At 44.8% G+C, this 24,822-nt stretch overlaps 1 protein-coding gene across 2 annotated transcripts in view; it reads left to right on the top strand.

The window, feature by feature from the left end:
* Positions 1 to 2,005: 2,005 nt before the first annotated feature.
* The window catches only part of FAIM2 (Fas apoptotic inhibitory molecule 2), a 39,196-nt gene continuing 16,379 nt past the window's right edge, over positions 2,006 to 24,822 (top strand). The window contains exons 1-6 of one of the 2 annotated variants that reach the window (XM_053372345.1): positions 2,006 to 2,412; positions 6,608 to 6,797; positions 17,262 to 17,362; positions 18,113 to 18,177; positions 21,736 to 21,789; positions 24,763 to 24,813. In XM_053372345.1, coding sequence (XP_053228320.1) covers positions 2,398 to 2,412; positions 6,608 to 6,797; positions 17,262 to 17,362; positions 18,113 to 18,177; positions 21,736 to 21,789; positions 24,763 to 24,813 — 476 coding nt within the window. In that variant the 5' untranslated portion in view covers positions 2,006 to 2,397. Of the gene's footprint in view, positions 2,413 to 6,607; positions 6,798 to 8,748; positions 8,853 to 17,261; positions 17,363 to 18,112; positions 18,178 to 21,735; positions 21,790 to 24,762; positions 24,814 to 24,822 lie in introns of those variants that run through there. The other variant, XM_053372354.1, reaches the window with a different exon arrangement.

Here is a 24,822-nt window from a genome sequence, read left to right as displayed (position 1 = left end):
GCCTAGGGCTTGCTGATCAGAAGGTCGGCAGTTCAAATCCCCGCGATGGGGTGAGCTCCCATTGCTTTGTCCCAGCTCTCGCTGTTCAAAAGCAGTTCGAAAGCACGCCAGTGCAAGTAGATAAATAGGTACCTCTCTGGCGGGAAGGTAAATGGTGTTTCCGTGCACTGCTCTGGTTCGCCAGAAGTGGCTTAGTCATGCTGGCCACATGACCCGGAAGCTGTACGCCGGCTCCCTCGGCCTATAGAGCGAGATGAGCGCCGCAACCCCAGAGTCATCCACGACTGGACCTAACGGTCAGGGGTACCATTACCTCTGCAATGCCACTGTCAAGCACCATCTAGGAATGCCAGTGGGGCACACTCAGGGCTCTGGTTTGCATGCAGAATATAAGGCACGCCAAGGGGAAGGCCAAGAGTGCGAGTCTTGCAGCACTTTGAAGGCCAACTTATCATGGGCACAAGTTTTGTAGACTACATCACATGAATTCTACCACAATGAAAATTTGTGGGTGTTCCACAAAAGCTTGTGCTCTTACAAATTTGCTAATATTTAAGGTGTTGCTACAGGAACGCGGGTGGCGCTGTGGGTAAAACCTCAGTGCCTAGGACTTGCTGATCACATGGTCGGCGGTTCGAATCCCCGCAGCGGGGTGAGCTCCCGTCGTTCGGTCCCAGCTCCTGCCCACCTAGCAGTTCGAAAGCACCCCTAAGTGCAAGTAGATAAATAGGTACCGCTTTATAGCAGGAAGTTAAACGGCGTTTCCGTGTGCTGCGCTGGTGCAGGCTCGCCAGAGCAGCTTCGTCACACTGGCCACGTGACCCGGAAGTGTCTTCGGACAGCGCTGGCCCCCGGCCTCTTAAGCGAGATGGGCGCGCAACCCCAGAGTCGGTCACGACTGGCCCGTACGGGCAGGGGTACCTTTACCTTTACTTTAAGGTGCTGCAAGACTTGTTGTTGCTACATAAAAGTGACATGCGGCTTCCCTGTGGGGGAGGAACAGAGGAGAAAGATCTGTCATGGATGCTTTAGTTGAGAGTTCTACATGGCAGGGGGTTGGACTAGATGATCCTTGGGATACCTTCCAACTGTACAATTATGTGAATCTTTGACAATACCCCAAACCTAAGAGTTAAGTTGTTAAACCTTGCACCTCGATGAAACTGGGTAGATCTCCTGCTAGTGTTCTTGCTGATGTGCATGTGGCTTGTGATTGTTTTTTTAAGAGCACGACAATGAAACAGTACTGTCTTCAGGGCTCAGTAATTAAGGCAAATAAAATGCATGACCCATTAAAGTTTTAAGAGGGATGAAAATAGTCCTGCAAGGCATCTAGGCCATAATGCACACAACATATAAATGTGTGCGTATTTTAAAGGAGAATCTGACAAGAAAGTGCAAAGAATAATGAAGGTTCTGCGTGAAACCTACATTTAAAGCACACACCCCAAATCCTGGGAAGTCTAGTTTTCCCCAGGAGAGCTACATTTCCCAGCAGCTTCACCAAACTACAGTTCTCAGGATTCTTTGGAGGGGAATTGATTTAAATATGTGGTGTGTCCACAGCCAGCTGTTCAGAGAGGATTAAATATGCGCAAAGGCACTGTGTTGTTTTAAATGATTTTCATCAGACGAGCACTTTTAGTGTTTTGAATTGTCCTATCGATTTATTTTTAAAAGGTATTCTGCATTTTATCATTGCAAATCTCTTTGGGATGTCTTTGGATGCATGGAGTGATATATGCATACCTGATAAACTATCTAGCTGACTATGTGAAAGTCAGAGTGGAAGCAAGGGCGTCTTTCCCTTCTGATGTGCAACACTGTGGTTCCCCAAGCTGCTCTGCTGCTAATCGCTCCCTGGGCTGCTGTTACTAACGCAGCAAAGTGGTGCATTTAAGTCTTAGAAGAGCATCCTTCCCAGGTCTCCTCTGCATCACTTTTCTCTTTCACCTTCCCTTTTGTTTGTACACTCTGCGATTCTGGTCCTCCGCCGTTAAGCTGCATTCTGGCGTTTGCTGGGTTTCTCCTTCTGCATGTGACACTGCATCACACTCTGAAAGAGGCTACGTCAAAAGCTTGCACAGTCCTTCCTCAGCACCCCCACCTTTCTTTCGTGCATCTGCTTTTCTCAGCATCCCCCCCTGTTCAGCAGCTCGGGAATGGTAGATTCCCACCTCCACCACCAGAAGGGAGATGAGATCTAGATGTTGCTGGAATGTAAGAGCATCACCAGACCAGGCTGCAGAGGTTGAAGCGACACACCGGGGAAAGAGCCAGCAAATAATACGTAGCCAGTCAGCTGCTGAACAGAGGGGAGAAAAATAGCTTTCCTCGCTCTCGCTTCCTGCGAAGTGCCATTCTCTCAAGCAGAGGAGCATCAGTCCATAGGAAAACATGACGCAGGGAAAGGTAGGTGGGGATCAGGACCAAATAAACCTTGCTTAATTCTAATAATCAAGCTGGCTTGTAGATGCTTGGCATAATTAAGGACAAATGCAATTGTGGTGCTGAATTAATGCAACCTCACCATCTTTGTGTGTTTGTGTATGAGAGCAAATCATCCATCTGCTTGTTCTTTGCACCAAATCCCTGTTGCGAAAGAGAAAAAAGGGGGGGATGTGGGAAGAGGTTTATTGCATGTCACCGCAGGGCTAGTGACAGGATTACTGTCAATCACCTCCACTTATCCCCTATCATCTCCCCTGGGATTTGTGTTCCTGCCAGCCCTTAAAAAGTGCTCTTGAACCCTTGCAAGAATAAGAAATCCTGTTCTTACTCATTGCAGGAGGTTGAGCTGAAGGAGATTAAATTTCATCCATCACACCCCCCTGACCCTGGCCTCTCCAACCCCCCTGTAAGAAATCAGTTGCCATGTAAAAGCAGCATCAGAGGGGCATTAAATGCATGTTTTAGTTTTTAGCCTCCTGTAAGTGTTAGAACCCTGGACTGCTGGCTATGATGTAAGCAACAAATCTATGGCGGTTCAATTTTGGATGCTGCTGCAATCGCTTATGTCGTGTGTTCCATAATTATGGGTATCACCTGTGCGCAAAGGAAGTTATGTAATAGGGATGAGTTATTCCAAATGCTCCCTTGCTTGTGGAACTGGAATGTGGCCAGCAGGGTGTTGATGTCATGCAATGAGAGTCTACTCCCATGCCTATACTAGAGGATACGTATGAAATGCTAAATTTCTTGCATGAAGCTGGACCTAAGAAATCTCCTTTGCAAAGGTCCCCCCTTCTCTTCTGCCCCCCCTCACCTTCTAGGCACTTGCTCCCTTTGAATTAGGTCACCTCAATCCAGATGGCACCACACTGACGCAACTCCTGGATAACTCCACACACCTCTGATTCATTTTGGCACTGCTGCTGATTGGCTCAGATTGTTCAGCTGCCATGTGTTGAGTTGTTATAATTATAGAAAGCTTTTGTGAGGTGGCTGCACTGCAAGACAGCTCTTGCTGCTGTGAAACAGCCGGGGGGTTTCATTAGCATTGTTTTTATGGAGCTGTGCTGTTGATTGTACAGGGTTGGAGTTGGGGACGCCAAATTGACTGTCAGGCTGCACTAGGACCTAAATCCTTCTGAGGTCAATAGGGCTTATTTTGAATCTGTTATTCAAGATAGTGGTGTCAAGTGATGCTGGATCACAGAGTGTGTTGCTTCTGTTGTTTTAAGTATTTTTAACTGCTGTGAGACATTAGGGAGGACATGTGTTTTTTGTTCAAGCCACAGAAGCAGAGGCATAATTTGAAATGCTATGGGAGCAGCAGGCTGGATTATCCTGCAGTCTACAGGAGGGGTGGGGAAGCTTAGGCCTACCAGATGCTGCTGAACTACAACTCCATCAGACCCAGCCAACGTGGCCAATGGAAAGGGATGATGGGAGCTGCAGTTTGGCAACATCTGGAGGGCCATAGGTTCCCCACCTCTGGTCTACAGATTGAACCTCCTAGATGGCAACGCTGAGCTTACAGTCTCACAAAAAGCCAGTGGATCAGTCTAGGGGCAAGGGTAGGCAAACTAAGGCCCGGGGGCTGGATCCAGCCCAATAGTCTCTAAATCCGGCCCGTGCACCATCTGGGAATCAGCATGAGTAGAATGTGTCCTTTTATTTAAAATGCACCTCTGGGTTATTTGTGGGGCATGTTGTTGTTGTTGTTTAGTCGTTTAGTCGTGTCCGACTCTTCGTGACCCCCATGGACCAGAGCACGCCAGGCACTCCTGTCTTCCACTGCCTCCCACAGTTTGGTCAAACTCATGCTGGTAGCTTCGAGATCACTATCCAACCATCTCGTCCTCTGTCGTCCCCGTCTCCTTGTGCCCTCCATCTTCCCCAACATCAGGGTCTTTTCCAGGGAGTCTTCTCTTCTCATGAGGTGGCCAAAGTATTGGAGCCTCAGCTTCAGGATCTGTCCTTCCAGTGAGCACTCAGGGCTGATTTCTTTAAGAATGGATAGGTTTGATCTTCTTGCAGTCCATGGGACTCTCAAGAGTCTCCTCCAGCACCATAATTCAAAAGCATCAATTCTTCCGCGATCAGCCTTCTTTATGGTCCAGCTCTCACTTCCATACATCACTACTGGGAAAACCATAGCTTTAACTATATGGCCCTTTGTTGGCAAGGTGATGTCTCTGCTTTTTAAGATGCTGTCTAGGTTTGTCATCGCTTTTCTCCCAAGAGGCAGGCGTCTTTTAATTTTGTGGCTGCTGTCACCATCTGCAGTGATCATGGAGCCCAAGAAAGTAAAATTTGTGGGGCATAGGAATTCATTAACCCCCCCCCCAAATATAGTCTGGCCCCCCACAGGGTCTGAGGGACAGGGGACCGGCCCCCTGCTGACCCCTGGTCTAGGGAAATGGACACATCTACAAAACAAAATGGAATACAACAACTGTGGGGAACCCACTGAGGCCTTCGAGATGTCATTGGACTACAACTTCCATCAGCCACAGCCAGGGATGGTGGGAGTTGTTGTCCACCAACATCTGGAGGATGTTGATATACTCACTTGATATACATGAGGAAACAATGGCTTTCATGGAAAACGTAATGAGGAGCCTCTTGCTATAAGAAGAAGAAGAAGAAGAGTTTGGATTTGATATCCCGCCTTTCACTCCCTTTAAGGAGTCTCAAAGCGGCTAACATTCTCCTTTCCCTTCCTCCCCCACAACAAACACTCTGTGAGGTGAGTGGGGCTGAGAGACTTCAAAGAAGTGTGACTGGCCCAAGGTCACCCAGCAGCTGCATGTGGAGGAGCGGAGACGCGAACCCGGTTCCCCAGATTACGAGACTACCGCTCTTAACCACTACACCACACTGGCTCTCTAACCCTACTAGTTCCTCTCTTGCTTCTTTAAAAGCACCACAAATTTGAACTTCTGGGTCAGGGACTGGCTGGATGAAGAAGAGTGGTGGGAGGCTCTGGAAGAACCCCCACGGGAAACCTCAGAGGAGGAAGGCTGTGAACCAGGGAACTTGTGGTGGGACATGAAGCAGAGGAGGAAGGGGACAGGAGCTATGGCAGCTTCACGGGAACTGACAGGTCCCACTGTATTAATCTCCCCTCCCACCCTTGTCTCCAAGGACACACAGAGCTTTGCATGTAGCCAAACAAAGAGCACACAGAGAACAAGAGGTTAAGGTTGTTTGGAAGACATACAGCTAATGAAGAGATTTGGGTTTGCCAATCAGAAGGTTGGCGGTTCGAATCCCCGCGATGGAGTGAGCTTCCATTGCTTGGTCCCTGCTCCTGCCAACCTAGCAGTTCGTAAGCACAAAGTGCAAGTAGATAAATAGGTATCACTCCGACGGGAAGGTAAATGGCATTTCCGTGTGCTGCTCTGGTTCGCCCGAAGCGGCTTAGTCATGCTGGCCACATGACCCGGAAGCTGTCTGCGGACAAACGTCGGCTCCCTCAGCCTATAGAGCGAGATGAGCGCACAACCCCAGAGCCGGTCACGACTGGACCTAATGGTCAGGGGTCCCTTTACCTTAGGAGGTTCAGACAGGCAGTCTTGGCCACTGTGCTCCTGGAGGCAAGCCGTGTCCTGTGGTGCTCTCTGGTTGTACTGTATGCTGTTTATCCTAGTAAAAAGCTAACTTTACTTCAGGTCTGTGAATCTCCGTGCTGACCTGCATATGAACCACCTCTGGCATTAAGGTTCCCTCTTACGACTGTTGGCTAACATGTCATCATTGACAAGAGGTCTTAGGAAAAAATCAGTTTCCAAGACCTTACTTGGTGTATATGAGAAATGAGCATGTCCTAAATCTGGGCGGTAGTCAATTTAGTTTACTCAGGGTGGAAAGACTCAGCATTTAGTTCAACCAAGGTTCACCGCAGATCCATTGGTTAAACAGTATTGCCATTCTTATTGGGCATGGGAAAGCTGAGAAGGTCAGACCATTCTCTGTATATATGCCCCACCTCTTCTAGGCTTAGAGGACTGGCCATGTGTCCCCTTAAAAAGATACTGGAACTGGAACTTGTTTTGGTTGCCTCCTCTTTGTCCCATATAAAACACATGAGGGTTATTTATTTATTTTTTAAAAAATAAAAACAAAAAATTAATGTTCCATTTCCTATTTTGCTCTGCAGCTCTCCGTGAATAACAAGCCTGCAAACTCTGAAGGGCAGCAGGCAGATGCAGATAAAAAGGACAACACAAACGTCCCGTCAGCTCCTCCAACGTATGAAGAGGCGACCTCAGCAGAAGGACTGAAATCAGGGGCATTCCCTCCGCCTCTGAACGTTCCTCTCCATCCAGCTTGGGCGTATGTGGATCCCAGTGAGTTTGTGTGCTCTCATTCTCTCTCATATACCGTATTTTTCGCTCTATAAGGCGCACCAGACCATAAGACGCACCTAGTTTTTGGAGAAGGAAAACAAGAGAAAAAAAATTCTGAATCCCAGAAGCCAGAACAGCAAGAGGGATTGCTGTGCAGCAAAAGCAGCGATCCCTCTTGCTGTTCTGGCTTCTGGGATAGTTACGCAGCCTGTATTCGCTCCATAAGACGCACACACATTTCCCCTTACTTTTTAGGAGGGAAAAAGTGAGTCTTATAGAGCAAAAAATACGGTACATACATTAGAATACAATCCTATGAACTTAATCAAACTTACTTTTGAGTAGATACATACAGTCTTGCACTGCTATTGACTTCTTACCCTGCATGAGTATTTGAGCATTTGTGGTGTCATTATGCAGTTATATACAATTATTTATTTTAAAAAATATCCATATCTATTTATATTTAATTAAAATGTCTGCATTAATTCATAGCTTTGTGGATAAGTTGGGAGCTCCTCCACTGCTACCTTTATGGAAACTCTATAAATTATATACTAGTTGTTAAGAGAACTGGGAGATTTGATTTCTCACAGCTCCATATAAACTTGCCATTCTCTCTTGTTTCCCTGACTGAGGAGTCAAGAAGGGACAGTTTAATATCTTCTTGATATTTTGCTCTTTGTTAGCTGGATTTTCTAAATTCTACAGACACTCTTCTTTGCTCAGTTAACATATATGTTCTTTTTATTGCATCATTTATTTCATAAATGCGTATTTATATGGAAAATGGTTGTGGTATGTGCTTGCTGAAACATTACACTCAAACCAATTTAGGTTTTAAATGTTTTAAATGTTTACAGTGAACATGGCTTTGTGTTTGAAAGCTTGAAATCCTCATTGTGTGAATGTATTCCTGCAATGAAAATAAAAATAATGTCCAGTTTTAAAATTCCCTGCACAGTACAAAGGGAATTGAGTAGTATCTAGGAAAGTACAACAAGCTATAAATCAACAAAACTTGGTGGTGGTAGTGGGGGAGAAAAGTACATTTAAATTAAATTTTGGTTTGAAAATAAAGATTTAGGGGATAGATTATAAGTAAAAATGAGCAGTCAAATCCATATGGTTTCCCCCAGTTTGACAAAGGGACACTGACTAACTGTAGAGCACAGATAAAATCCACAGGTAACAAGAGATCATTTCTTTCCATGTAAAAAAGCAAGAATGAGTGATTCATTCCACTGGTTTTTGAAATTCACAATAGGAAACAGATTAAGGTTGAAATCCTAACCCCCACTTACCTGGGAGTATGCCTCATTGAAGTGTTGGGATTTACTTCTGAGTAGAACATGGTTAGGATTGCAATCAATGCATATAGGCTCCGTCTAGCAACAAACACTTCAGAAATTTAAAAAGCAGAGAGGCATCTATTGGGACACTGGCAATTCTACATCAGTGATATGTAAATAATGTATATTGCAAAACAATTTATGCATCTATATATGTATCATGTGAGCATGTTTAAAAAATATTTTCAGTTTCATGAGCTAAGATGAAAAGTATTTATAGCAGGTTTCCTCAACCTCGGCCCTCCAGATGTTTTCCCTACAACTCCCATGATCCCTAGCTAGCAGGACCAGTGGTCAGGGATGATGGGAATTGTAGTCTCAAAACATTTGGAGGGCCGAGGTTGAGGAAGCCTGATTAATAGCAAGAGTCCGTGCCGCAATAGGGCTTGAATGGGTGGACAGAAGAAAATCTGTTTGATAGTCCATTTTCAATGGATTCCTTGGACATCCCTAACCATGCCCCAGGAAATCCTCAGTGAGGAACCAAAGGCCCCAGAGGGATGGGTGAGTTCATCTGCCACCTGAAGGTTCCAGTCCTGTGCCATCACAATGATGTCACCAAGGAGGGGCATGCAGCCTTTCAGAATGGTTACTCTCTCATTGATCTTCACATCTGCTTCTGGGTGCTGGAGCCTTCAGAGGACAATGGACATGTTTTTGCTACGTAAAAGCAGCAATAAGAAGAATACGCTAGAGAAATACAGTAAATGCGAATTTTCAGCTACTTAATTTATAGCTTAGATCTTAATGTTCCAATGGGTTTTGGGAGTTTAATACAAGGTCCAACTGAGTGACTATGAAAAGGTCTCAGTGAACGTTGGCTTTGGTTCAGGCGCTTATTCATTCATTGATTCATTCCCCTCCCATCACCCTAAGGTCCCAGGCTGGGTTACGTAACACAACAGTAAAGCACAATAGTAAAATCAGTTTTAAACAATTTACAGTCACATAAATAAGGTGGGTCCTAAAAATATACACCTTAAGTGTCCCCCGGGGCGGCAGTGTCATTTGATTGTTCTTAATATGAATGCCCTGATTCCACAGGAGTTTGCTGCATAAAGCTTGCAACACAGTGGTGGAATCTAGTTACCAGCAAACCTGGGTTTAGGGTTGAATAGCGGGTGATAATTCAGAAAAGCAAAGGTATATTATTCACCTTTATCACATGTCTCACAATCCGGGCTCCCCCTCTCAAAGCACTCATTCTGGGTGACCAGCATTAAACCACTCCAACGATTCCAATATACACAGAGCTGGAACAAGGCATTTGGGTACTGGGGGCAAGCGACCAAATAGCAATCCCAATGGCTGTAAAATGATGTAGAACAATCATAATGTTAATAATCCGAATAATCCAAATGTTGCTGCTATTTTTGGTATCCCCAAATCAGGTGACTGAGATGGGCTGCCTTACTCTGCCTAATGCTAGGGGTGGCTTTGAGTAGCATTGTGATTAATGAATATTTTGTTTTGCTGCGGTGGGTTAGAAATCTAATGGACATAATTCTTTTTTATTTGACATGTTCTAATCTTCTTCCTGAACTATTGCAAGAGGCCAAGAGGCCTAGTTTCAATATTCCCCCAAATTGATTCTGACCGAAATGAACCCTATTTTGTGGCTTGATTAACCGTAACCAAAGTATCCTATCGTTTTTTTGAAGTCCCTTAGAATTAGGAATGTACGGCAACTCTAGGAAGGGGGTATTAATGGGAGGGAATTCTGTATAATACTTCCTCAAAAACTGCATCTCTTGAACCTCTGTGACGTTGGTGAAACATCCTTAGAGAGAGACTGCCCACAAGCTTGAAAGGGTGGTTTAGAATTAATAAGTCCCTAAGCTCCTTATCTGCAGCTCCCTTAAGACACTTAAACCTTGTTCATCTTTGCTTTCAGCCTGCTGCTTCACAACAGTTAAGTGCATCTGGAAATGAAGTTGGGCTTAGTAACAAAGAGCAGCAAGTTGCAATAGCCTATATAAATTCACAGAGGGATTGCATCATGGGTTGTTGACCACTGAAAGCCTGTGCAATTAAATTTTTACAATTTTACATGCTTGACAATCCAGGCTCCCTCTCTCAGAAATCTAGCATCTTTTATGGAAGAGAAGGGACCAAATGTCCAGTTACCTCCCTGCCAAAAGTAGGAGGCCCAGCCACACCCTCCCCTACCTACTTTTGCAAGTCAACTTATGCTGTGCAGAGCAGATCATAATGTACTACAAGCATAAAGGCAACCTACACATGAAATAAAACCATATGGCCAATAGTTTCTAGGTCACTACCACTTTAGACTGTAGGTGGTTGAGGACTGCATGTTTGAAGGTTCCTCGCAATTTAAGATTCCTGATAGAAATTCTGGACCAAATGATTCATATGGAAAGCTTGGTCCAGACAGCAAGTGAACCACAGAAAGATGTAGCCGCAGGTAACAGCATCATGCCGGCAAAACTACAAGGTAGCGTAGAGCAGGGCTGAGCAAAAAGTAGATTGCAAACTACTGGCATGGCTTATAGTATACAAGATGTATGGTATAATACTACTGCTGGTATTATTTCTGGATGGCTTGCAGTAGATGAGCAAGGGTTTCCTAGTCCCTTAGGGGGCTCAGAGGAAATGGTGTGGCGGTGGGGAACTACAGGGGCCTCACTCTGCCTAATATCATTTGCATTGTCTGCTGATCCATTTCCAAGTCCAGTTCAAAGTCCTGTTGGTGATGGTGAATGCCTTAAGGGGGCTGGATATCGTAAGGGCTGCTGCTTCTGTTATGACTCCACCTGACTCCTAAGCTGTCCAGCACTTTATCTTGCACCTCTGGCTGTGAGGTGTTACCTTTGGATAATACCAACTTGTGGAAATCCATGGCTTAGGACTATCCATTTACCTTCCTCTCTATCTGCCGGTTACTATTACAGTACTTTATAAAAACCAGAGTCAAAACTAATTATTGATTTGGTTTTGCTGTTACTCTTGCTGACAAATATACCCACAACGTAACTGGCTGTGTTTAACTATATAAATTCTTTATACATCATATAAACGTAACTCTTTTCACATTATCTAATTGTTGTTTTTTTTTATAATTAATTTTTATTCAAATTTCCAATAACCATTCCAATTACAATTTAACATCCAATTTAACTTATACATCTTGTAGACTTTCATCAGCCTCTCTGACAATTTCCATATTTATCACAACTTTTCACATTCCTTAAATTTATCTTGCACTTTAACAATCCTTATTTTATCTTTTCTTTTAAGCGACATTCCTATCTATTCTTTTTACAGAGCTTCCTGAAATCCAACAAGCGTTATTTCCTGATCACACACAGTTTTGATATACTCTGTAAATTTGTTCCAGTCCTCGGTGAATCTCTGATCGCGTTGGTTTCGAATTTTACACGTTAATTTGTCCATTTCTGCATATTCCATCAATTTCATTCTCCATTCTTCCCTCGTTGGCATTTCTTCCTGTTTCCATTTTTGGGCCATCAAGATTCTGGCTGCTGTAACTGCATATCTAAATAACTTCACATCTTTCTTTTCAACATCATTACCTAATATGCCTAGTAACAATGCTTCTGGTTTCTTAACAAAAGTATATCTCAGCATTTTTTTCATCTCGTTATAAATCATTTCCCAAAAGCTTTTCACTTTCTTACATTCCCACCACATGTGATAAAATGTTCCTTCTTTCTCTTGACATTTCCAACATTTATTACTAACTTTAAACATCTTTCCAAGTTTCACTGGAGTTATATACCATCTATATAGCATTTTCATCACATTTTCTTTTATCGTAATACATGCGGTGAATTTCATTCCCTCTACATTATCTAATTGAGTAGAAGCAATTAAGGACCGACATTTAGAACAGGAAATACAAATAGATCAGTTTTTATATAAGTAACATCCAAATAGAAGCTTTTGTGTACCACGTACAGTGGTACCTCGGGTTACAGACGCTTCAGGTTACAGACGCTTCAGGTTACAGACTCCGCTAACCCAGAAATAGTACCTCGGGGTAAGAACTTTGCTTCAGGATGAGAACAGAAATTGTGCTTCGGCGGCGCGGCGGCAGCAGGAGGCCCCATTAGCTAAAGTGGTGCTTCAGGTTAAGAACAGTTTCAGCTTAAGAATGGACCTCCAGAACGAATTAAGTTCTTAACCCAAGGTACCACTGTATTTCTATGTAAAGCAAGACTCTATGCTTCAAAGAGAAGCTTGGGCGATGACTGGGAGATCTCATATGTTTGGGACAGGGAGTTCTTCCTCACCCCATCCCACTTCCTTTCCAGCAGGATAATAAATTACACAAATGGTGTAGTTTTAGAGTGACCTCAGTGTGGAATGCTAGCTTGCAGGAGTGCTCCTGTGAGCCATACCCAGAACAATCATGTGGGAAAGAACTTGAACCGCCCCTAGACACAATCTGCGATCTACCAAGATGAATGCAGTCAACCAATATGGAGGTGCACCAGAGCCTCAATAAATCTCCTGTTTTTGCTCCTTGATTTGGGTTGCCCAAGAACAGAGAGAATGAGCCTCCGGAACAAATTAAGTTCTTAACCCGAGGTACCACTGTATGCACAAATACAGTTTTTTTAAAATGTAATGTCCAAAGAAAAGCTTTTTGTGTTCCACATATGTTTTAGCGAATACAAGTGTCAAATGTAACAACTTTAAGGAGCAGTACTTGCAAAAGATGAACTTTTCTTTGTAATGTTCCACACCTGCCTTTGCAAAGTAAGGTTCTTGTATGCACGTTGTGGGTATATTTGTTAGTTGAATTTATGTAACTATCATGATAATGTTGTGTTACTCTTGCTGAATCACATTGGAGTTTGCCGGGGGCTGTTTTATTTGTAGTGCTTGAATCTGAATTCTTGTTGTTTTCAAATGATGGATTGTTAGCTGTCTTGGAGTCCTGTATGGATGAAAACATGGGGTAAAATAATTTGGCTAAGTTGCAGAGCAGGGAGGGCTAGTGTGGTGCCCTCCAAGTGTTTGAGGCCAGCATAGCCAATGGTCAGGAATGATGAGAGCAATAACTGGAGACCATCATACTGACTGCTTCGGCTATAGTGTAGCTACCTGGTTCTTCTATATACTTCTATATACTCAGAGTCGAGAGCGGATTTCATGTTCTTTATTCAGCTCATAGTGGTGAAGAGGAATGAAAGTCCCCTCAAAGTATCTGCTTTATATACATTATTTACACAAAGGGCTGCACGTGATTGGCTAATTCCGGAATTCTCCTGTAGGCCAATCAGGTTGTGGATTCACTTCCATCTGGAGCCGGATTGGGTGGCTCCTGCAGGCCAATCATACTGCTGCATTGTTCTAGGACCAATCAGACTGCTGCATTTTGGGTCCTATTGTTCTAGGACCAATCAAACTGCTGCATTTTGGATCCTATTCAACTCAGAACATAACAACAGCAATAGAAAACAGAGTGAGCCTTGCACCAAACAAGCAAATCTTTCACCATGTTAAACCGAGTAACATTTGAAGTTAGGCAATGCAGCATCTTGAATTCAATGTTTTCATTGTGTAGTGGTGCCTTGGGTAAAGTACGAACTCTGTAAATGAAGCAGGCTGTTGTATCTTGGCCAAAGTTGTCCCTGGCGTGGATAGAGTTGTCATAATAGGTGATGTCAAGACTGTATAGTCTGAGACAATTAAACCAAGCGGAGGGATTTCTTCTGCATTAGGCGTAAAGGAGAAATATTCCCTGGGAGACCCACCTCATATGCTCACAAGAAGACTTAATGCTCGGTAATAGGAAAAGCCTCGGCCCCACAGCTGAAAGATAAAGGGCTAACCTGAGCCCTAATTGCAATATCTATATAGCCTATGAAATGTATAGACACATATCATTTTGTAGCAAAATGTCTGCCATGATTGGCTATGGTGGAGAAGAGGCAACTGTACTGCAGTATTTCCTGGAGGCAGTAAAATGTATCTCTGCATTTTCTGCACACATATATGTATTATTACCCGCTATCACTCAGTGATAGGAGAAGGGATTTCAAAGGTACAATCACTGGAATGCCTTTAATTTTATGAACCCGCCCATGTATTAAGATCTTTAAAGCAGGTTCTTCTCCAGTTATAGGCGGAATACAATATGTATACAGTGGTACCTCGGGTTAAGTACTTAATTCATTCTGGAGGTCCGTTCTTAACCTGAAACTGTTCTTAACCTGAAGCACCACTTTAGCTAATGGAGCCTTCCGCTGCGCCGCTGCTGCACAATTTCTGTTCTCATCCTGTAGCAAAGTTCTTAACCCAAGGTACTATTTCTGGGTTAGTAGAGTCTGTAACCTGAAGCGTATATAACCCAAGGTAAGTAAAGGTAAAGGTACGTACGGGCCAGTCGTGTCCGACTCTAGGGTTGCGCGCTCATCTCGCTTAAGAGGCCGGGAGCCGGCGCCATCCGAAGACACTTCCGGGTCATGTGGCCAGCGTGACGAAGCTGCAGCTGGCGAGCCAGCACCAGCACTGCACACGGAAACGCCGTTTACCTTCCCGCTAGAAAGCGGTACCTATTTATCTACTTGCACTTAGGGGTGCTTTCGAACTGCTAGGTGGGCAGGAGCTGGGACCCAACGACGGGAGCTCACCCCGCCGCGGGGATTCGAACCGCCGACCTTACAATCAGCAAGTCCTAGGCACTGAGGTTTAACCCACAGCGCCACCCGCGTCCCATGGTACCACTGTATTAAAAGATAGGCCCTTTGCTGTGCTGGCACTTCAGCTATGGAATGCTCTCCTGTGGGAGGTGTGCCTAGCATCAGTTCTATATTCTGTATGGCACCTTAAAAAAAACCCCTTAAATAAATAAATATCAAAGACATTTTTAAATATTGTTGAGTTTTTGGTCCTCTCAATTTTATTATAATTTTGTTGAATTTCTTTTGAGTTCATTTACACTATTTTAATACTGCACTGCATATTTCAAGTGTTTATCTATACTGCTCTGTAATCTACTTTTGGATGAAGGCATGGTTTATACATTCTTAAAATTAATAAGTATGTATTTTAATTTTTTTCTAATCTCCACCATTATTTTCAAAAGAGATATTGGGGTCATGGTGAATGACAATGCTCAGTGAATCTATCAGCTCAGCTCAATATATGATGGCAATAAAAAAAGGCAACTTCCATGCTGGATGTTAGTAGGAAAGGGTTTGAAAATAAAACGAACCACTATCATAATGGCATCATATAAATCTTTGGTGCAGTCACTTTTGGAATACAGTGTACTGTGCTGGTCATTCCCTCTCAGAAAGGATTATTGTAAAGTTGGAAAGGGGCAAAGGACCTTCCTTATGAAAAAAAGACTAAAGTGTGTATTGTTTTCAGTTTAGAGGGGGAAAAATCACAAGGGGTATGTGGTAGAGGTTTTTCACAGTGTAACAACACTGAATAGGTGTTGGTATCTTGTAGTTACCAACTACCAACTCTTTAAATGTGGGTTTCATTAACAATTATCCAGGGATAACAGCAAATCAGAATGTTTATTCAAGGAACAATGGAAAATTCACATTAAATCAAAGTCTGCGACAAATGAGATTTGAGCTAATGATCTCCTGAGACCATTCCCACAAAGGATAGGGGGGAAATCTAATCCAGTTCACATTAAAAAGCACACTTAGCTAATTCACACTTTCTGAAAACAACACACAAACTAAAGCAGAGCCTGCCTTCAAAATTCACACTTCTCTGAATTTTGCAGTGCAGTTGTCCAGCTAAGTAATGTGTACAAAAAGGCATACACTAGTGTAAAGTTTACACACACACACACCAAGCACATTTTGTTCAGAACTGGAAAGTCCTGTGAAATGTCCTCTTTCTTGAGACATTCACATGATCCTGAGAGTACAAAGTCTACCTGGGCTCCCCAGGCCCTGTGGCCTTTTGATCCTATTTTTTGTTTCTTTGGTAAGAACTGGAACATGCAATTTTCATTGTTTTGCTGGGTTTGCTACTCTCCCCCCCCCTTATATCTTTGATCTATGATACTGTCACCTGTGACATCTTTTAAACTGTTCATCTTGAAGATGGTAACTTTCCATTCACTTCACCCTCAAAAGGGAATTAAATGTTGGCCTTTTCCCCCAGCCTGCAAAGAATTTGTTTTGTTCCCCATTAACCAAAGCCACAATCTAACCAAATACTCCAGCTTAATACACTGGCGCAGTTCACACATCACACATGTTTTCTATTAACATGCTCATCTAGGCCACTCTTATCCCTGCTAGCACATGGGAGAGACAAACCATGATCTCTAGCTTAGCATCACATCTAAAGCTAGAGATTTGACTTGTTTTGCTCAATGAAGAACAAAGTATTGTCTTCTCAGAGACAAATTTGGCAAAACGCGGGTGGATCTTTATCTGATCTACTGATACAGAATCAATGAAATATACAAGTCTCATTCAATGTTGCTGGCTAAATCCAGGGAACATAAAAGTTAACCATTTTATAATGGTTAATATTAACTATTTTATAATGTCTTAAGAAAGCTTATGTATCAACAAGATGTAAGTAAGTTTGGGGGTTTTGTCTATTTTTGTTTTGTTTTGCAAAGGCCTTTGGTTTTATGCCATAAAGTTCATTCATACCTGATCCTTTTTGTGTGGTAGAACATTAAAAAAAGGTAAAGGACCCCTGACAGTTAAGTCCAGTCGTGAACGACTCTGGGGTTGTGGCGCTCATCTCGCTTTACTGGCCGAGGGAGCCGATGTTTGTCCGCATACAGTTTTTCCGGGTCATGTGGCCAGCATGACTAAGCCGCTTCTGGCGAAACCAGAGCAGCGCATGGAAACACTGTTTACCTTCCCGCCAGAGTGGTACCTATTTATCTACTTGCACTTTGACGGCAGGAGCTGGCATTGTGTTTTTGTTAATGGCAGTTGAATATGCAGATACTGACATAGAAAACATCATCTGACATGCTGCAAACTTTAGGGAAACCAGTGACAGAGTGTCGTAGTGGTGTTAAAATGCCTGGAAGAATTTGTGCTGGTTTGAAGAGTCATGGGCCCTACTTGCCCCCAGGAGAGCAGTAGGTCAAAACTTGACTTTTCTTACTTTCCATCCTTTTCAGGCTCCAGTCCCAACTATGGCAGTGGATTTTCGGGGGACACTGAGACACTCACAACTTTCAGCTGGGATGACCGCAGTGTACGCAGGGTGTTCATTAGGAAGGTAATGTCTGAAACAGTCAACCTTCCTCCATACTGTACGGAACAAGGGTGTCCAACATGCTTTTTGCTCTAGGCTCACTTATAAGAAGAAGAGGAGTTTGGACTTGATATCCCGCCTTTCACTCCCCTTAAGGAGTCTCAAAGCGGCTAACAATCTCCTTTCCCTTCCTCCCCCACAACAAACACTCTATGAGGTGAGGCTGAGAGACTTCAGAGAAGTATGACTAGCCCAAGGTCACCCAGCAGCTGCATGTGGAGGAGTGGGGAAGCGAACCCGGTTCACCAGATTACGAATCCACCGCTCTTAACCACTACACCATGCTGGCTCTTATCCAGTGTGGGTATGATCCCATATAGGCCACAGGTGTGTGGTTTATGCCACTGGTGTGTGTATGTGTGTCATGTGAACCCCCTTCAAGAAACATAGCTGATGGACAGGGCTATGCAGATTGCTTTGATTCTCAATGGCTCACATCCCACAAGGAAGGACTGTGTCAAACTATGGGCTGAATTCAACTAAGTTGTTGCACTATTGGAAACCAGCACAATTAGGCCCACTGCTGCATCAGGATTTGCCCCCTCCCTGTGCAGTTGCTCAGGAGGTTCGGGAGAACCTCCACAATGGGCGGGAGGAGGAAGAGGGAGAATAATTTTTGCACTGATGGAACGATTACCTTAGCACAGTGTTGAATTCTACCTTCTGTTTCTAAGCATCAACCATGCTGATTTGATCCTTTCCCCCCAATTTTAGGTTTACAGCATCCTTTTGATTCAGCTTCTTGTTACAGTTGCCATTGTGGCCCTCTTCACCTTCTGGTAAGTCTCTGGCCCACCAAGAAACCTTTTGCTTTAGGTGCCTTTTCTGCTTTGGCTAATGTTTCCTAATGGTAGTACTGCTCCCGTATTATTTCTTCCTGTGCATGGGGAATAAAAGGAGCAAACTATGCACGACTTTCTGACTTGTGGACTATCCTGCAAACGTCTAAGTCCGTGGACTTGCATTCAAGCTGACACACTTGATTGATGATATATTATTTGTTTGTTTGTTTTACTTTGTGTCTGGAGCCTTAAAATTAATTATTAGCTGACCTCAACTAGAGCCAGGGCTTTTTCGGCTGTGGCCCTCATCTGGTGGAACGCTCTGTCACAAGTGACTAGGGCCCTGCGGGATTTGACATCTTTCCTCAGGGCCTGCAAGACAGAGCTGTTCCACCAGGCCTTTGGCCAGGGCACAGCCTGACTCCCTCCTTTGGCAATCTTCACAGAACTCTAGGCCAATGGTTGCCATTAATTTGATTTGAATTAATTTTATAATGAAATGATTTTAGAATGTTGTATTATTTTATTGTTGTTAGCTGCCCTGAGCCCGGCTTTGACTGGGGAGGGCGGGATATAAATAAATTATTATTGTTATTATTATTATTATTATTATTATTATTATTATTATTATTAAACAGAATGATAGCAGACTACAGGAAGATATTAATAGCTTCCCTCAAAATTTCTGGGATAATTTAACCAAAGAGGAGCATCCACAATGGCCTTGAACATTGCTTTCAGGAGCAGCTAGTGTGGTACCCACCAGATGCTGTCAGACTCCAACTCCCATTGGCCCCATACAGCATGACTAATTGCAAAGGATGATGGGAGTTGCAGTTCACATTTGGAGGGTACCATCTTGGCTACCCCTGCTCTAGGTGAGAATTGGTAGCACCTAGGGATGGATGAATCTGTCAGTTTCTGGTTCTCTCAGTTTCTCATTTCTCCAATCATAAATTCACATTATTCCTAACAAATATATTTTTGTATGCAGTTTTGACTAAGGTACATATTTTCTGCAGGCAATTTCTCCTAATATAATGCATTTTTGTATGTTACTTTTACGAACATATTCATTTTTTATGTACATTTCCCCATAATATATGCCTTCTTTTGTAAACATTGGGTGCTTGGAGACCTGCACTGCAAATTTTGCCTAAGTGCAAATGTCAAAGGGCGACTTGTGTTTCGCTTCTCGTATTGTTTCAGAAAGTGTGGATTTGATCAATTCAGCTTTATATGCAAACTGAATTGAATTTCTCCTCCATCCTTAGTGGCAGCTCTGTTCAACAGCTATATGTTCCACCAATATGTATCAAGAATGACGGGAATCTCATACATTAGAGTCTGTGGAATCAGTGAAATTTGTTGAAAACATTCATAGCCTGTCTTTCTGCATGCTCAAGCTGGCTCACAAAACTAAGATAAAATCAAAAAAGAAAGATGGGTGGATGTCCTTTGTGCTTTTGTGAAGGGAGCACCCCTGGCCTTCATACCACACTGTTCAGGGCCCATGAGGTGGGTTGAAGCAACTGCCTCGGGTGGCCAAAACCCAAGAGGTGGTGCCTCCATGAGTGCTTCCTTGCCTCTGCCACTGCCACTGGCTTCCGGTGAGACCTTGCTGAAATCTCACGAGATCTCGTTGAGTGCATGAGATCCCCCTGGAAACTGCTGCCACTGCTTCACAGGCACTGCTGTACCACCCTGGTAAGGGAGGCTTCAGTGGTGGGGCGGAGTGACAGCACAGTGGCACATTCCCGTTTTGTCTCAGGCAGCAAAACCCCCTCCCTGGGTGAGATATCGTATTTTTCGCCCCATAGGACGCACTTTTCCCCCTCCAAAAATGAAGGGGAAATGTGTGTGCGTCCTATGGGGCGAATGCAGGCTTTCGCTGAAGCCTGGAGAGTGAGAGGCATCGGTGCGCACCGACCCCTCTCGCTCTCCAGGCTTCAGGAAGCTATCCGCAAGCCTTGCAAGCCCGACGGTAGTTCCCCCGGGCTCACAAGGCTTGCGGGCAGCAGCCTGCAGCCCCTGCGAGTGTCCGCAAGCCTTGCGCACCCGGCGGGAGGTCCCGCGGAGCGCGTGAGGCTTGGGGCGGCAGCCTGTCGCCCGAAGCACGGGGAGCTCCGTGCTTTTATTCATTTCCCCCCCAAAAAACGAGGTGCGTCCTATGGGCCGGTGCGCCCTATAGGACGAAAAATACGGTACATTGGAGATCACCCTCTCTTTGTCCCTAGCAGCTGTATCTTGAAGAAGAAAGCATTAGGACTCTGCAACACCGTTTGGTGCACTTTTATTCCTAGCCTCGGTTTTCAGCGGCCACCTGTCTGATGCTCAAATAGCAGAGGTGGTGAATGCAAAGGCTTACCTGCATCAAATTTCATGTCACATGAATAATACATTGGTATCGCTTGAGACTTTTCAAGCCATTTAATCACCTGGCTACAAAGCCAGCAGCCATTTCCCTGGAGTAGAATAAAGCAAATAAATTGATGGCATTATGCTGATTGTGATGCCCTCTTCAATTATTTTTGAGGCTGTGTGGAAACTGAGAGCATTGACACCACCCCACCCCTTTCCTAAAACACTGGGTGGTTTCAGCGGTGCTTGCTGTTTGCAGGGTCTTGCTCAGTAAGTACATGAAGCATTTATTTCCCACAAATTGGTGTATAGCTGCACAGAAAAAATGCCTCAGAATAAGCCCCTCCTAGCACTGTCGATAGACCATTCCTTTGCACTGATGCTGGGGTGAGTGACCCGGTTCTCCAGTGCTAACACAGCAGCAGCCTGTTACACAAGATACTAAGAACATTCTGACTAGACCCAGATCTGATACGGCCCTGTAACTAGCCTCAACAACAGAGTGGCTTGCTTTTTTTGTTGTTTTGTTGGCCAACCTTCCTGAGGTCACATGGCAGCAGTGGGTGTGGCTAATCATATTCTCATGCAAACTGCTTAGATGCATGTACACACAGTCAGATGCACACCCAGGACCCCTTTTCGGGTAAACCATGCAGATCACCTGATACTGCAACCTCTCTGCTCATCAGATGATCGATCTGATGACTGGAAAGGGGATACTTTTCGTTCCCATCAGGGTGCTGGGCTCCACCCAGCCCAGCATTGTGTCTACTTTTCTTTTTGTTTCGTTTTAACTTTCTAATACTGAATTCTAAATTTTTGTAACCTGCCCTGAGATCTCCTGGTGAAGGATGGATAATACATCTAACAACAGCAACTTTTAAAATCTGATACTAAAATTGGTGGGGCCTTGGGAGAGCCAAAAAAATTGCTGGGAAGAGGGTGTGGATCAGGCTCCCTCTAGTTGTCCGTATTATACACCAGTGTCAAGATTTAGCAGCAGAGGACACAATGTTACAGCCACAGTGTGGATGGGGAGGAGAGGGAGGCAAGAGGCAATGGTTGGGTGGAGGGTGTTTGGCTTGGTGTGCCTCCTACAGGCCATCGACAAGCAGTTGAGATGCCAGGATCACAGATGCTCTGCTCTCTTTGAATTGCTTTCATGTGCCTTGACTTTCTCTTTCTTTACTGCAGTGAACCAGTCCAAACATATATCCAAGCAAATCCAGCCTGGTACTGGGCTTCCTAGTAAGTACTGGCTTTATCTCAGAAATAAGCTTCATCTCTGTTTACATTCTTATTTAATACATAAGGCAAGTTTAGTTATTTTGTAGGCCCAGTACAAGAGTTATTGATGGACAGGCTAACATAGGAAAACAAAAGCTAAAGGGTAGAACAAGCTAAAGGGTAGAGTCTGAGCTCCAACCCATAATAATCCTGCTCAAAATGACCCTATCATAGCTGTCAACCATCCCTTATTTGGTGGGAAAGTCCCTTATCCCAGCGCTGTGTCCCGTTGCTGTCCCTTATTGATGATGTCCCTTAAATTTCCCGGGTTTCAAAGGAAGCAGCTCCTCTCCCTCCCTCCCTGCCGGCCAGGGAGGAGGGAGGCTCCAACTGTGTTGCTTGGCTGCGTTGCTCACCCAATATGGAGTCTAAGAACGACTGGGGGGTGGAGCTTGCATGCCTTGTGCTGATCAAATTGGCCGTGTTGCCTGGGGACTCGCCTTTGCTCAGCGCTTCCCGGCGGAGAGGTGACAGTGGTTTTCCTTGCTGCATCCCCTTTGCCGGGTTGCTGCGCTGTGGGAACCACCACTTGAGGCTTCGTTTGGCTGCTGGCTGGGCTTTCTGCCTTTGGCTCGGATGGGCTCAGAAGTCGAACATACCTGTGCTCTGAAAATCCCATATTTTGGCTGCTGATCCCTTATTTTCGATGCTGCTGGTCCCTTATTTTCAAATCTGTAAGTTGACAGCTATGGACCCTATGGCTTCAGTGGGACTGGGCTCACCCAGCGAATGTAATGCTAGGCAGGAGAAAATGGAGGTTCATTTCATTTACAAATTCTCTAGAAAACCAAAGACCCGTTCCAAAGGTTTATACCAACTTGTGGATCATTTAATTGGGAGCATATGTTACAGATTTATACTGTTATTAGTTGTGGTGTATGTATGGGACTGTTTTAGGAGGTCTTTGGGGAAATAAAATAAAGAGGAAAAAGAAACAGGCAAACACTTTCAGCCCTTTTTGGCCAAAAGTGGGCAGAGTCAGGGGTGGAGCTTTCATTAAGCCCCATCCTATTTTAGCTGAGCACTGGAGATGAGGAGGAAGGAACCACCTTAGTGTGCAGTGGGAAAGAGTACAGGGAGAGGAGGAGCCTAGACATCTTTCCCTCTATGACTGAGTCCCTGGGGAGAAAGAGTTGGGAGACAGCGGACCTTGAAGCAGACCCCTGACCTGCTGGTTTGGACCTACAATAAACAATGGTTTATTGAAACCTCAGAAGGCAGAGGGGTTCATCATTCCCTTTCCCCATTTCCATGATCAGCAAACAATGCAAAATAGCAGCGAAATGCAGGATCAGTGAGACAAAGTAAGGGAGATGGTGCAGGTGCATTGGCGGACGAAGGTGGGGGCAGGGTGGTGGTCTGCCCCAGGGGCCTTCCGGGGGTGTGTGACATCACGGCCATGGCCGCCCCCGCCCCTGGGACGCTCAGTGCTTGCCAAGCACCCTGGGATGCTTGGTGCTTGCCGCGCACACCCCCAACACGTGCCATGCCCCCTGGGATGCACGCCACGCCCTCTGGGATGCGCACCAGCCATGCCCCCAGATGTATGCCCCTCCCAGTGCCGAAGCAGGTAGCTTCGCCACTATGCCGGTGTGTGCAGTTAATGCCAGCCTGGCTTTTCTTGGCACAGCACTAGAGAAGCAACAGGCAAGGTGTAACCAAGGATGGGTAGTTGGAAAGCACTGAAGAAAAAATCTGGGGGGAGGGCCATGTAGCTCAGAGGTAAAGTTTAGGGTTAACCACCTTAGAACATGAGCATCATACAGGAAAGAGGAGTACCCCGCTTCTATGCAACATGGTTTGGTTTTATTCAATACGCACAATCCATTGAACATGGCTTTCGCCCACCAAGAACACACGGAACACTGGGGAGCGACACTTTCAATCCATTACTTTATTGATGCTTGTGAAAATCTAGAGCTGGACCGAAGCCATATCTTACCTAGGTGCAAATCTGCCCTCTGGGAGTGGAGGGTTGGAGGGAGTCTTATTTGTTGTTGTTGTTGCTATGCAAATCTGCTTAGGTTTGCAAAATAAATAAAATACACTTTCATTTAAAAAGAACCAGTTTTAAGGGGTGGGGCATGGCAACTCAAGTACTTCCACCCCCTCCCCATGGCTGTTTTTATTTCCCAGCCTGACCACATGCCTCAGCCTCACTGTTGCAAATGTAAGTGGAACCTGTCTTCTCAGTCACAAGCCTTCTCCCCACCAGGGAGAAGGTGACAATACGGCAAACAGTTTAGGGTTACACTCTACAGCCCTTCACATAGTGGAAAAATACCTGGAGAAGTTTTCCTCTCGCACAGACTCTCTGAAGGTTGACGTCCTGTTCCCTATTCAATCAGTCACTAATAATTCTCCACCAGGTTGAACTGGTTGATTGTGTGGACCATTACCCCCCCCAGCCCATTAAGAAGGGTGTTTTCTGTTTCTGTTGTAGCCTTTAGCCCTCTGGGATGTAGGCTGGGGTTCAAGGTGGAACTTGAGAGGCTTGAGCTAAAGTGCCAAGTAAGTCATAGATCCTCTTCTTTCTCCCTATTAGACCACAGATGGGGAGCCTGTGGTTCTCCAGATGTTGTTGGACTGCAACTCCCATCAACCCCAGGCAGCATGGCCCAATGGTCGGGGGTGGGAGGCAGTTGTAGTCCAACATCTACAAGAGTTTCCCATCCCTGCATTGACCAAACATCAAGAAGGGCTATAGCTCAGTGGTAGAACAAATGGTCCCAAGTTCAATACCCTGGTATCTCCAGGTAAGACCAGGAAAGCTAACATAAGAAGAGCCTGCTGGATCAGGCCAGTGGCCCATCTTGTCCAGCATCCTGTTCTCACAGTGGCCAACCAGATGCCCTGAATGGGGAATCTGCAATCCCACCCCACTTGGTTCACCTCTCTCTCTCTCTCTCCCCCTCCCCACCCCTCTCATTGCAGTGCCGTCTTCTTTATTACCTACTTGATCCTGGCTTGCTGCTCTGGACCCAGGTAAAACCC

Source organism: Podarcis raffonei, chromosome 2 (genome assembly GCF_027172205.1).
Source record: "Podarcis raffonei isolate rPodRaf1 chromosome 2, rPodRaf1.pri, whole genome shotgun sequence".
NCBI classification, from domain to species: domain Eukaryota; kingdom Metazoa; phylum Chordata; class Lepidosauria; order Squamata; family Lacertidae; genus Podarcis; species Podarcis raffonei.
This window is presented reverse-complemented; position numbering and strand designations above follow the sequence as displayed.